At 41.8% G+C, this 13,683-nt stretch overlaps 1 protein-coding gene across 1 annotated transcript in view; it reads right to left on the bottom strand.

The window, feature by feature from the left end:
* grtp1a (growth hormone regulated TBC protein 1a) overlaps positions 1–12,182 on the bottom strand; it is a 92,805-nt gene extending 80,623 nt beyond the window's left edge. Inside the window, exon 1 of the mRNA XM_048602548.1 lies at positions 12,119–12,182. Within this exon, the coding sequence (XP_048458505.1) occupies positions 12,119–12,182 (64 nt within the window). The remainder of the gene's footprint in view (positions 1–12,118) is intronic.
* Positions 12,183–13,683: the final 1,501 nt, after the last annotated feature.

The raw sequence follows: 13,683 nt of genomic DNA, 5'->3' as shown, positions 1-13,683 counted from the left end.
GAAAACTGTTTACAAAATTTCAGCTGTTGTATGGGCAGTGTTTTGCACAGTTTTAGCAAAACTTCCCTACTTTTATAGTCCATTCCCTTTGAAATAAAGGCTAACATACCTCAGGTGTGAAGAGAGACTAGAAAGGCTGGGGTTGTTTACCTAAGAGCAGAGAAAGCCATGGGGGATCTGCTTGAAATGTGCAAAAATCTGAGGTGCATAGGCAGGGTAGATAGGAAGAAACCTTTCCCCTTAGTAGAGGGGTCAATAATTAGACAGCACAGTTTTAAGGTAAGAACAGGAGGCTTGGGAGGGATTGAGGAATTTTTTTTTTGCCCAGAGGGTTGTGGGTATCTGAAACTAACTGCCTAAAAAGAGGCAGTTAGAGGCGTGGACCCACAAGATATTTGAAGAACTATTTTGATGAACACTTGAAATGCCATAGCATACGAGGCTATGGGCCAAATGCTGGAAAATGGGATTAGAATACATGGATAAAAACCAAAAGAACTGCGGATGCTGTAAATCAAGAATAAAAACCGGAAGTTGCTGGAAAAGCACAGCAGGTCTGGCAGCATCTGTGAAAGAATAAACAGAGTTAACGTTTCAGGTCCGGTGACCCTTCCTCACAGACCCGAAATGTTAACTCCGATTTTTCCTTCACAGATGCTGCCAGACCTGCTGAGCTTTTCCAGCAACTTTGTTTTTGTTCCAGATTTACAGCATTCGCAGTTCTTTCAGTTTTTACTTAATATAATACATAGTTTAATATAAAACTGAGTTTATTTATGTCCTCCTTTTGTGAAAGCTAGTGTCCCAAAAATGTTGGGGGACATGGTCCAGTGAGAGGGAGGAACTGACCATGCCTCTTACCCATACAGGGCCATTTCTGTGGTTTTGACACCAAACTTCACCTCTGGAAGCAAAGTGCCTCTCTCACTTCGAGGAATCTCGTCCCTGGCACTGGCGTTTCTGATGCAGTTTCACCCTCCCACCCAGGTCCGGGAAGATCAGGTTTAACCCGGAGCTGAGTCTTCTCCCCATTAGTAAGTCTGCTGGAGCTGTCCCTGTAGTTGTGTGAGGAATGATCCAATGATCAGACAGGAACTGGGACAGTTTGGTATCGAGTGAAACTGTTGGCTGCTTCTTTAAATTTGCCTTCAAAGTTTGGACTGCTCTTTCCACCAGACCATTGGATGTTGGATGCTATGGAGCTGTCCTTACACGCTGAATGCCATTCGACCTTAAGAAATAGTCGAATTCCCTGCTGGTAAATGATGGCCCGTTGTCTGTGACCAACACTTCCTGGAGTCCATGTGTTGCAAAAGATACTCTCAACTTTTCAATCGTTGTCCCCGTGTTTGGCGAATGAACTCTATGCATGTCCAGCCACTTTGAATGGGCATCCACAATGACCAAAAATATAGAGGACTGGCATGGTCGATGTGTAACCGAATTCAGGGTTTACCCAGCCATTCCCACGAATGTGGGGGACCTGCTGGTGGTAATTTTTGTCCTTGTTGGCATTCTGGGCACTGCCCCACCGACACGGCTACATTGGCATCCAATCCTGGCCACCAGACATAACGTCTCGCCAACATCTTCATTTTGGAAAGCCTGCATGATCCTGGTAGAGTTGGGCTAGTATCTGGCGGCGACCTTTGCTTGGAACAATCATTCTTGCTTCCCATAATACCGAAATAGTGGACCTTCACTGGGGAGGTAGAAGCTTCTGAGCTGGAGGGGCTCCTACTAACCATCCAGTTTTGATACAGCACTGCAATTGAAAGACTGGCCTGTCTTCTGACCATTAATTTGCCAATTCTGAAAAAACTACCATCAGGTGATACAATGAGCAGGGTGACTTCCACTTGACTCCAAATCAGGGTACTAACCCAAAAGCCAAATTCCTGCTCAGTGTCTGAATGGCAAAAACAGTTCAGGAATTTGGTTTACCAAGCCCACACAGTGGTCTAATTATAGAAATACAAATGATGACAAATTTACATAAACAAAGCACATTGTAAATAAGGAGAGTTTAAAATGTGGAAATATTGAAAATTGTGACAAAAGGATAAGAACAATGATGCAGATGGTAAATGCATTCAGATGTAAGATTATTAATGAGTAGATCGGATCACCTTGTTACAAGAGAAAATGCAGAAGAATTGAGGAAATCGAAATTAGATGAAATTGATTGAGTGAAAGCAATCATTGTCATAAGCATGCAGGACCTATTTCTGTGCAGTCATTTTCATGTTTCTATAATCACTAGTTGCTCTATCTGATATGCTGTTGAAGCTGTGATATCTATACTGTTAGTCTAGGAGAAATTGGTTTTTGACCTTGACCTGCAGAGTTGTTGCTAACTGTATTATGCACAGTGTGCTCAATTACAAAAGGGTTGCCTGGGAAACTCTTCTTGGAAATCGACATCTGTTATTTGGATGCAGAACATCTGAAATTAAATAAACAATGTTGATGCATGCAATGGGATTATGTTGTTATAAACTTTCTCTAGTAACTGGTGTCACAAGATGGACTAATTAAAAGCCTGAACCTTTCCAGGAATGTGATTTCTGCAAATCTCTCAATAATGTGAATGTGATTCAGTAGGAAATGTACTGCTATACGTCTAGCTAATAATCTTTATGTAAACAGCCATTCCTAAAACTAATTAGCTTCTCTGTGCAAGTCTAAAACAACATGGTGAGACTTTGTGGTTCCTTCCTTCCTGCCTCCTTCTCTTTAGTGTTGAAGTTTATTTTGACGACCCGACAGACCCCTTGACAAGTTCCAAGCAGAAAGAAACCAGAAGGCGTGATTTTAGAAACTGGAAAACTATAAGCTTCTCAATGTATTGAAACACTTGTGTGTTATTGATGTGTCCTGACTTGCTGGTGAAATACATGTTTTTTACAGCAAGTAAAGAACAGTAGAACATGAGTCAGCAACATACAGCAGCATATCTCAGCGCTGATTTGAGCAGTCCATTAAATGACTGGCCTCTAGAGGCATAACATTTCTGTATACTATTAGACACTGCAGCACCAGTGGGTCATGGTAAGTGGAAATCATAATCAACGCAAAAACATTTAATGATGCACAAGTGCTGGTAAACAAGTCCTCAGTTGGGAGCATTACTTAGTTTCTGTTTGTGTTGCAAATTAGCTATTGCTTATCTGTTCATTAAATGCTATCATTCGATTTATGTCTTAGTAATTCAAGAAACACTTTTATATAAACTACTAAATATGCACTCCTTTTATCTTACTGAGTTCCATAGTTTCTGTTGGTAAACACATTGAGAGAGTATTTGAAGAAAGCACATTCTTTCTATTCGCTAAGAGACAGGAAAATGAAGCTGATTTTTTTCACGTGATAAACTTTATGAAGAAAATGATTCAGTTAATGGACTTGGTGAACTCTGCTACTACATGCTGCAAACTATTAAGAATTCTTGCTGTGTCATATGCTTAGAAGTGCTGCATTTAGCACAAAATGTAAGTAGCGCAAAAGCAGCCGCCTCCATTGACTGACGAAAAGGAATAATGGTTATCAGCTCTGCACAATGCAGTTTGTTTCGAGCAAAGAGATTTGCAGTAATCGCACTGGTGATCTAAGAGTTACTCTATTTATTTTCGATTACAGATTTGCCCTTGAAAGCTCTCCTCTATTCGGATTATCTCAGTAGATGATTGCTTCTGCAAGCCGGTCTTTTGTGACAGATGGAAATCAGTTAATGAAGAATTTAAGATTATGGGGAATTTCTTAGTCTGATGCATGAAAATCTCTGTAAGAGTGAAGGAAGAACACAAACCTTACGACAAGATCTCCACACTAATCGATCTCATTCTTTAAAACCTGACTTCGGCAGTGCTCAGCTCACCTCCAAAGCAAATACGAAGAGGTATCAAAAAGGGAGATGGTCTGGTGAGCTCTTCATTCAAGTGATATAACATTTATACAAATTAATGTTAGCTGCTGTTTGCCTTTGATTTCTCTGCCCCCTCTTGTAATTCCAATAACATGCTGTTATTCTTGCAATGGCTATTTTCTGTGTCATTGCTGTTAGTGATATAATCGAAGCAATATCCAACAGAGACTATCCTTAACCCCTACAATTATAACTGGAAAATTGAATCCTAAATGTTATCTTTTTTTTAATGCGGTGCATGTTTCATGAAGACTAGTAGGTCTGGTACAGTCTTAAACTGAAATATGTTTTAACATTAGCACACAGATCAGTTCAAGATTTTTCCAAGATATAACAACTTAATAAAATACTGGGTGGTATTTTGAGTGCCTGTCTGCAACTTTAAGAAGGGTGGATAGTAGGCAAAAGTCAGTTTCCCAGGAGCTCTTCTGCAAAAGAAGATCAATGGCCATTATTGGAAAATGGTAACCTCTACACTCCAACCAGAGTCAATACCGTATATCTACTCTGGTAGTTCAGTTGGCTGGATGACAGGTTTGTAGTGTACATATCCAACATGTGAGTTCAATACTCATTGACAAGTCACTGTGAAGGCCCTATCTTCTCAAATGTCACTCCTTTTCTGAGTTGGTGGCTCTCAAGTTAAATGCACTAGCAGCAGAGTGTGCCTCACTCCAATGCAAGAGCACTTTATGGGCCTCTGGAACTATAGCAACTTTGACTTGGCTAAAGGACTTGCACTACGCTGTCACTGTTGAATATGGGTTGGGGTGGCTTAAGCAGAGAGGGAATACTGTGTTGGGAAATCTGCTGAGAATAAATTGATGACCAGTGTTGGCATAATGGGCTGAAGGGCTATTTTCTGTGCTGCAAAATCTCTCTGACTCAATCCAGTATGTTTTCATAACAATCACTTATTCATAGGGTAGAGTGCTACCACTATTTTGAAAATATATTCTACTATTTTAATTAGTTGAATTAAGACAAATTAGAATTGACAGCATACTGAGATTGGGTGGCAATGTTTTAAAATTTGGACAACAGATTAAAATATTGCTGTCAAGTTTTCAGAATCTTTGCAGGAGGGTCAGTTGTCTGTTATACATTAATTTACATGTCCTGAATATTTACTTTCTCCTTAGCCCACTGGAATTATATTCAGGGTGCAATCTTGTTAATTTAAAAATGGGAAAGGCATGTGTTTATAAGTCCAATATTTATCTGGTGTGTACCTGGTGGAGTAGACATTTTCCTTCAATCTCAGGTGAGTGCAAATGTCTTCAGTTACTTAGCAACTTCATTGTCTCTGCTCCCAGGCTTGTTGTTGTTAAATGCTTAGAGTTCAAAGTGAAGCCTGATAAGGTCAATAAGCCTAGACAACAAGGTGCAGGGCTGGATGAACACAGCAGGCCAAGCAGCATCATAGGAGCAGAGAGGCTGACGTTTCGGGCCTAGACCCTTCATCAGAAAAGGGGGAGGGGAAGGGGGTTTTGAAATAAATAGGGAGAGAGTGGGAGGCGGATAGAAGAGGGATAGAGGAGAGGATAGGTGGAGAGGAAACAAACAGGTCGAAGAGGCGGGGATGGGGCCAGGAAAGGTGAGTGTAGGTAGGGAGTTAGGAAGGGGATAGGTCAGTCCAGGGAGGACGGACAGGTCAAGGGGGTGGGATGAGGTTGGTCGGTAGGAGATGGAGGTGCGGCTTGGGGTGGGAGGAGGGGATAGGTGGGAGGAAGAACAGGTTAGGGAGGCAGGGACGAGTTGGACTGGTTTTGGGATGCGGTGGGGGGAGGGGAGATTTTGAAACTTGTGAAATCCACATTGATACCATTGGGCTGCAGGGTTCCCAAGCGGAATATGAGTTGCTGTTCCTGCAACCTTCGGGTGGCATCGTTGTGGCACTGCAGGAGGCCCAGGATGGACATGTCGTCTGAGGAATGGGAGGGGGAGTTGAAATGGTTCGCGACTGGGAGGTGCAGTTGTTTGTTGCGAACCGAGCGTAGGTGTTCTGCAAAGCGGTCCCCGAGTCTCCGCTTGGTTTCCCCGATGTAGAGGAAGCCACACCGGGTACAGCGGATGCAGTATACCACATTGGCAGATGTGCAGGTGAACATCTGCTTGATGTGGAAAGTCTTCTTGGGGCCTGGGATGGGGGTGAGGGAGGAGGTATGGGGGCAGGTGTAGCACTTCCTGCGGTTGCAGGGAAAAGTGCCGGGTGTGGTGGAGCTGGAGGGGAGTGTGGAGCGGACAAGGGAGTCACGGAGAGAGTTGTCCCTCCGGAAAGCAGATAAAGGTGGGGAGGGAAAGATGTCTTTGGTGGTGGGGTCGGATTGCAGATGGCGGAAGTGTCGGAGGATGATGCGTTGGATCCGGAGGTTGGTGGGGTGGTACGTGAGGACGAGGGTCAATAAGCCTGTCAGGAAGACAGCCACATTGGCTGACACCAGCAAATCTGGGAAGTGAGGCTAAACTTGAAGGAGGCTCAACAAACAAGGCCATCTGTTGTGGTTGTGTCCTTGTCCAGTGCAAGCGTTTGGTGAAAAGCTATCAGATGTGCAGCATACTCCATTCTGATGGCATGTGAGCTGCTCAGTGTTGTATCTTCTTTTAAGTATGAACCATGGCAGATATATGAGAGGCAGTAGCACTATGTTATTGGTGCTACATTTGCAGCTGCAATGAAGTGACAGATATTGACTGACCATGAAACATTTCATGGAGATGCCTGGCAACCAACCTCCTGTGTGACAGTCTCTGCAGTGGCTAATTCACACTCATCGAAGCACGAAGCATTGTGTGGACAGTGGTACACACCTGACAGTGCAGAACATCATTGATGTTCTTGCAGTACTTAAGCGAAGTTCTCTTAATCCACCAATGGATGCTGATCTCTCCTGTCTAGGCTGCCTTTGTCAGTCAGGATGGCCTCTTGTTGCCATCCACAGGGAAAAGAACTTTCCTCCTCATCCCCCCCCAAAAAAAACAGCCTTCAGGACAACCTCCATAGAGGCATCATTAAGCCATGGTGCCTGTTCTGACGTCTCCAGGGGTGGGTGAGGGTTGTGAGCACAGTTTGAGTGATGTTCCAGAGTTGCAGAGAGTGGATGCTGTGCGATTGCCTTTCAAATATGACACCTGGGTATTGGAACACTGAAGAGCCGAGTGGACATAAGAGATTTCTACCCATAAGTTTGACTTTTTAAGGCAATGAATTTGCAATAAGTCAAGAAGAGTGTCACTGCGTGAGAAATCACGACGTACTCCTCCCATTATTAGGATGCATCCATACAGCGTCAAGAAACGAAAATTTCACCAATGTATCAGTTGATGGTGACATTTTGTGGATCATGATGATTAAACCATTTAAACCAAGAAATGCAGTAATGACGGAATGAGTAGGAGGGTATTGTAAAGGTCTGTTTTTATTTTGTAGACTCTGATCATGATTTAGAGTAGGTTGTGCCATCGACCTCCTCTGTCAATTGAGCTCTAAAAGCAACAAAATGTTGGAAATACATTTCAGTTCTGCCTATACCTTTAAAACCAACCAAACTGTTTCTTAGCTTTAGCAGACATATTTCACCAGAGCTGGAGACCACTACTAGGTCTTTTGCCTTTGGAATATCAACATTTTCTGATACAGGAACATGATAAGATTTGTAATTTTCCTCTGCATACATTTCAATTTATTTGTGGTCTTAAAAAGATAAAGAACAAATACTAAAGAGAGTAGTTTATATTTAAATGTCATAGGAAACCAGTATTACTTAAAGGGAAACAGATACTCTGAAACTACATGGAGATACTGAAGGTAATATGTATCGTATTCAGGTTTGAGTTACATCCTTATTTATTGGTTATATTTTGATTTTAGGTTTGAACACGACATTGTTTTATATATCACTAATCAGGTCATGTGCTCTTTGAGAAACAAAGGGAATGCTGTTGAGAATGCTTCCTGTGTGTAGAACACACATCTATATATAAAGTGTTAATTGATTGTACCTTGTGTGGATGTAGAGAATTAATTCATTGCAGGCATAGTCATAGCAGAACATGTTAGTAAGTATAAACCTAGTTTAGTGCAATAATTTATGTGGGTAAATAGAGAATTTTTTTAGGTTATGTAAGCCATCGCTGCAATGTATAAAAACTGAAAGAACTGCGGATGCTGTAAATCAGGAACAAAAACAAAGTTGCTGGAAAAGCTCAGGTTTGGCAGCACCTGTGAAAGAGAAAACAGAGTTAACATTTCGGGTCCAGTGACCCTTCCTCAGAAAGCTCAGAACCCAAAATTTAACTCTTGTTTTCTCCTTCACAGATACTGCAATGTATGAGTACAGTAAAGGAACCATTATTATCATGTTAGGGTTAATGGTGTAGATGTGGGACATTCCACAATCTTGATGTGACACACCCATTGTGAAGATTCAATTTATCTATAAAATTAAGAGGAATGCTGCAGAATATTTTTCGTCCATGCAGATTCTCCCTTTAATCATTTACTTGTGAGTGGAACAGGAGGATGGACAGCAGGCAAGTCTGGCCATTTTTTAATATTCATTCACAGGAAGAAGGCATCATAGGCTAGGCCAGCATTTATTGCCCATCTCTAATTGCCCTGAGGGCAGTTAAGAGTCGACCAAACGTCCGTGGATCTGGAGTCACATGTGGCCAGAGCAGGTAAGGATGACAGTTGCTTTCCTTTAAAGGACATTAGTGAACCAGATGGGTTTTTCCTGACAAGCAACAATGGATTCATGGTCATCATTAGATCCTTAATTCCAGATTTTTATTGAATTCAGATTCCACCATCTGCCGTGCCAGGATTTGAACTCGACCCCCAGAACATTAACTGGGTTGCTGGATTAGAAGTCCAACGATAACACCACTTAGGTCATTGCCTCCTGTTATTAGGCACCTTCACAGTGGATGTTCAAGTGCATAGTGCCTAGTCAGCAGTATGGCTTCAGGAGATTATTCCTCCAATATATCCATGCAGCTGTGCGTGTGAAGACAGTGTCTGATAACTTTCAAGAACTACTGATCAATCTAACATCAAAATTGCAGAGAAAGTTTCCTGTACTAACTCTTTTTAGAGAACCTTTTTGTGGAGATCATTATATAAATGCATAAACAAGATTTGATGTGACTCTTAACATCCAACATGTTCTCCTTTATGAGGTGAGAATCACTCAATGTTGACTTTTCTGAGATACATCGTGTTTGTATTAGCCCATGTTAACATATCTGAATTAGTGAATGCATAATGGGGAATGCTATTTAGCACTGGCAATTCTAAAGATGCTACTGCTGATTCCTTGTCTCTCACTTCCTTGGGGATCATTCTTCCTTCTGTGAAGATTAGCAAAAGAAACAGGAAAACAATGAATTTCCTGTTGTTCACTTTTAATTTCTTGTGGGCTCATGCACGAGTCTTCCCTGAGTATGGGCAACGAAATAGTGAGATTGTTTATTTGACTTTTTGGCCCTCTGCATTTATTTCGCACAGGCTATCTGTGACACTTTTTGGAATTTCCTTTCCCAAACTATCTGCCTATTAATCTTCCTTCTCTTTCAGATAATTGCTTGAAACTCACTACATTGATCAAATGTTTGGCCATCTTCTTTCTTGGCTTGGCATCCATTTTTTTTTGATTCAGCTTTATGAAGTACCTTTTGGATGATTTTCTATTTTATAGCACAATATGAATACAAATTGTTGTTTTCCTACCAGTCCCCGGTGTAAACAAAATTCCCCTAATGTTTTTTCCCTTATCCTTTAGATAATCTTAAAGTTATGTAATACAGATTCTGGTTCAACTAGTCGATATACTTTTTGCTAATTTGTTTAATTAAAACCTGTTACAATCCAACAAGGAGGAAGTGTCTCCCTTACTTTTTCCCACTCCTCATTTGATTGCGACAGTTTTTTTAGAAAGGATGTGCTTGCTAATTCAGTGAGGGCTAATGCGCTATGACAGCAAAAGGTACAAACACTTCTGATACTTTGATAAATCTTATTTCTAAGATGATAAATAGTCCTTTGAGTGCTTGTGAGGTAACCTCCTACATTATGACTTGAGTGGGTTCTGAAGTTGAATTGCTGAATTTTAATCATAGAATCCCTACAGTGTGGAAACAGGTTCTTCAGCCCAACATGTCCACATTGACCCTCGGAGCATCCCACTCAGAACCATCCCCTATAACCCACCTAATCTACACATCCCTGAACACTACAGGCAATTTAGCATGGCCAATCCACCTAACCTGCACATCTTTGGACTGTGGGAGGAAACTGGAGTCCCCGGATGAAACCCACGCAGACATGGGGAGAATGTGCAAACTCCACACAGACAGTTGCCCGAGTGTGGAATCGAACCCAGGTCCCTAGCGCTGCACTGTGAGGTAACAGTGCTAACCACTGAGCCACTGTGCCGCACCGAATTTTGTTAGGTTTGGGTTCTAAATTCAAATTTGCCATTTAATTGGCCACAATGAGTAAATCCACATCGACTCCACTTGTAGTCCTCTTGAGGTTTTTACAAGTAGCGCTTGTCTCGGAGCATATAATCAATACAGCCAGTTCTGCTATAACGCAAATTGGCTGTAACGTGACTGACGAATAGGGGAACGCTAGTTCTAAAATACAAACTTGTGTTGGCTATAATGCAATTCCATCAGTACTCAATGTATTGCAGGGAAAATAAACTGTGGATTTCAAGATTCTCCTCAAATTGGATAATGCGCCAAGCCAGCCCCTCACCTTTTTGAGCTTTCTGAAAACATCAAAGTGCTTTTTCTACCTCCAAACACAACCTCTCTCCTTCAGCCCATGGACCAGGGTGCAATGGCAGCTTTTAAAGCTTGTTATTTAAGGCGCACATTTAAGAGGCTGACTGCAGCCACTGAGGGGGATAAGGACAGTGTTCTTCAATTTAGGAAGAACTTTAGCATCAATTGACATTATTGTGGAGGCCTGGGGTGATGTAGGTAAGGACTGTTTGCATTCACTTTGGTGGAAGCTTCTCCCAGATTTTTTTTTCCCAAGATTTTAAAGGCTTTGAGCCATCAGAGGAGCTCCTAAGAATCAAAGAACATTGTGTTGATCTTGCAAAGCAAGTTGGATTTGAAGTGGAGAGTGAGGATGTTGAAGAGCTGCTTGGGTCCCACTGTGAAGACCTCTCTACAGCTGATAGACAACAACTTGTTGCTGAGGGGGAAGTGGGAGATGGAGATGAAAATGAAGAAGTCCAGGATGCAGCAATACTAGACCTTTCCACTTCTGTTTTGCCTTCCATCCTGAGGGAAATTGAGAAGCAGTTTCAGCTCTTAGAGGACAACAATTACAATACAAAACACAGCAGGATAGCAGTTCGTGGAATAAGATCTTATTTGGCAGCTTCTTGAAAGATGAAAACAGGCAAAGCAACAAAAACTGGATGTCCTGTTTTTTTAAGACAACCTCCAAAAAACAGTCAGAAGACAATGAACCACAGCCATTCACTTCTGGATTTTTGCCCTAACCATGCAAACACAACTGCACCTGAAGATGGTGGTGGTGATGATGACCCTCAGCCCCTGCATTAACAATAGAGTAACCTCTCAACCTCCTCCCCATCAAGTCATCATGACACACATTTTTGCAAGGTAAGGTGTTTAAATTTACTTTTATTTCATTATTAAATATGAATTAAACATTTATTCAAACTCTGCCATCTTTTGTATTAGGCTTTTGAGTGTTTTTTTTTGGTGGTCTGCCTCTAACCCCATTTTTCCCATAGTCCCTGTTATTTTTATAGTGCGATTCTCTATAATGCGATGTTGCGCTGGAATGCAACAATCCTGTCGACTGTATTATCAAGTGGAGGACCAACCTTGGGTCAAAGGAAAAAAAGTGTCAGAAACAGCAACTGACAGACATAAAAATGAAGTGTCAACCTGATGATGGTACAATACAGGCCTACTTACATGCCACACGGCAGATTCAGCATGCAATAAACAAGACTAAGTGATCCCACAATATCAATGGATCAGACCTCAGATGTATCATCCTGCCAGATCCAGTCAAGAATGGTAGTGGATAATTAAACTTGTAGCAATAGGAGGAGGCTTCATGAATAACCCCACTCTCAGTGATGAGGAAAACCCACCACATCATTGCAAACGACAAGGCTTTAAGCATTTTGCACTCACCTTCTGGGAGCTCTAGCTCATCACACATAACAGTCTTCAGGTTTTTACATTCGCTGCATGTCATGTCAAGAAACTGCCGAAGACACTAGATATACTGGAATACATGATGACTTGTTCTCCAAAACTAGTCCAATCTCTCTGAGCAAGTTGTTCCAGTACAAATGTAAGTTTGGCATTTACCAGCAATGTGGAAAATTGCTGGAGCATGACATTGCACGAAAACAAACCAATCCAACCTGGTCAATTATCATGCTGTATATTTACTTGTAATCATTAGCAAAGTGAGGGAAGAGGTCTTTGACAGTGCTATCAAATGGCACTTACTGAGCAATAACATACTGTTTGACACTATTTTGGGTTCAACTCCGGCTATTTAGCTCCGGAGCTCATTGGAGTCTTGGCCCAAATATGCACAAAAGAGCTGATGACCAGAGGCAAGGTGAAATGGGTTACCCTTGACGTCAAGGCAGCATTTGACTGAGTATGGCATCAAGAAGCCCCAGGAAAACTGGAGTTAATAGGAATCAGGGTTGGGGGTGGTTACCTCTTCACTGACTGATTGGAGTCATTCTTAACACAAGGAAGGATGGTCGTCATTGTTAGAGGTAAATCATCTCTGTCATGAGGTCAGAAGAATGAATGTTTACGATGATTGCAAAACGTTCTACATTATTCACCATCCATCTAATATTGAAGCAGTTCATGTCCAAATGTAACAAGGCCTGGGACAACATCTAGCCTTGTGCTTATGTGTGGCACAAATGTCACTTGCCATTTAAGTGTCACGCAATGACCATCTCCAAGAATGAATGTTACAGAAGATGATCACACCCAGTGGCATCACCATCCTTGAATCCTCCACTATCAACATTCTGTGGGTCACCATTGACCATGAACTGTACTGCACCAACCACAGAAATATCTTGGCTCCAAGAGCTGCTGGACATTCTGCAGCAAATAACACCTTCCATCTTCCCAACACACACTGCCCACGATCAACAAGGCACAAGTTAGGAGTATTGATGGAAAACCCTGCACTTGCCCAAATGTGTGCAGCTCTAACAATGCTCAAGAAGCTTGACACCATCTAGGACAAAGCAGCTTCTTCACCACCTTGAACATCCACTTCCTTCACCCAGGTATATACGAATGGGATAAGCCATTCAGCTCCTAAAGCTGTTCTACCATTAATTTAGATCATGGCTTTTACATGTAAAAGCAAAATATTGTGAATGCTGAAATTCTGAAACAAACACAGGAAATGCTAGAGAAGCTCAGCAGCTCTAGAAATATCTGTGGAGACAGAAACAGAATTAACTTCTCAAGTCGGATTTGATTCTTCTTCATTTGGTTTCATCTTGGAGATTTCAAGACCTAGGGGGCATTTTTTTTTAAGGTGAGAGCAGAAAGATTTAAAGACATGGGGATAAATTTTTCACACAGTAGTTCATGTGGGGGGTATACTTCAGAGGAAATGGTGGATGTGGGTACAGTTACAACGTTTAAAAGACATTTGGATAAGTACATGAACAAGAAATGTTTAGAGGGATAGGGGCCAAGTGCAG

The sequence above is a fragment of the Rhincodon typus genome, chromosome 11 (assembly GCF_021869965.1).
Source record: "Rhincodon typus isolate 14 chromosome 11, sRhiTyp1.1, whole genome shotgun sequence".
Lineage (NCBI taxonomy): Eukaryota > Metazoa > Chordata > Chondrichthyes > Orectolobiformes > Rhincodontidae > Rhincodon > Rhincodon typus.
The sequence above is the reverse complement of the archived record's forward strand: the minus strand, read 5'-3'. Positions and strand labels throughout refer to the sequence as shown.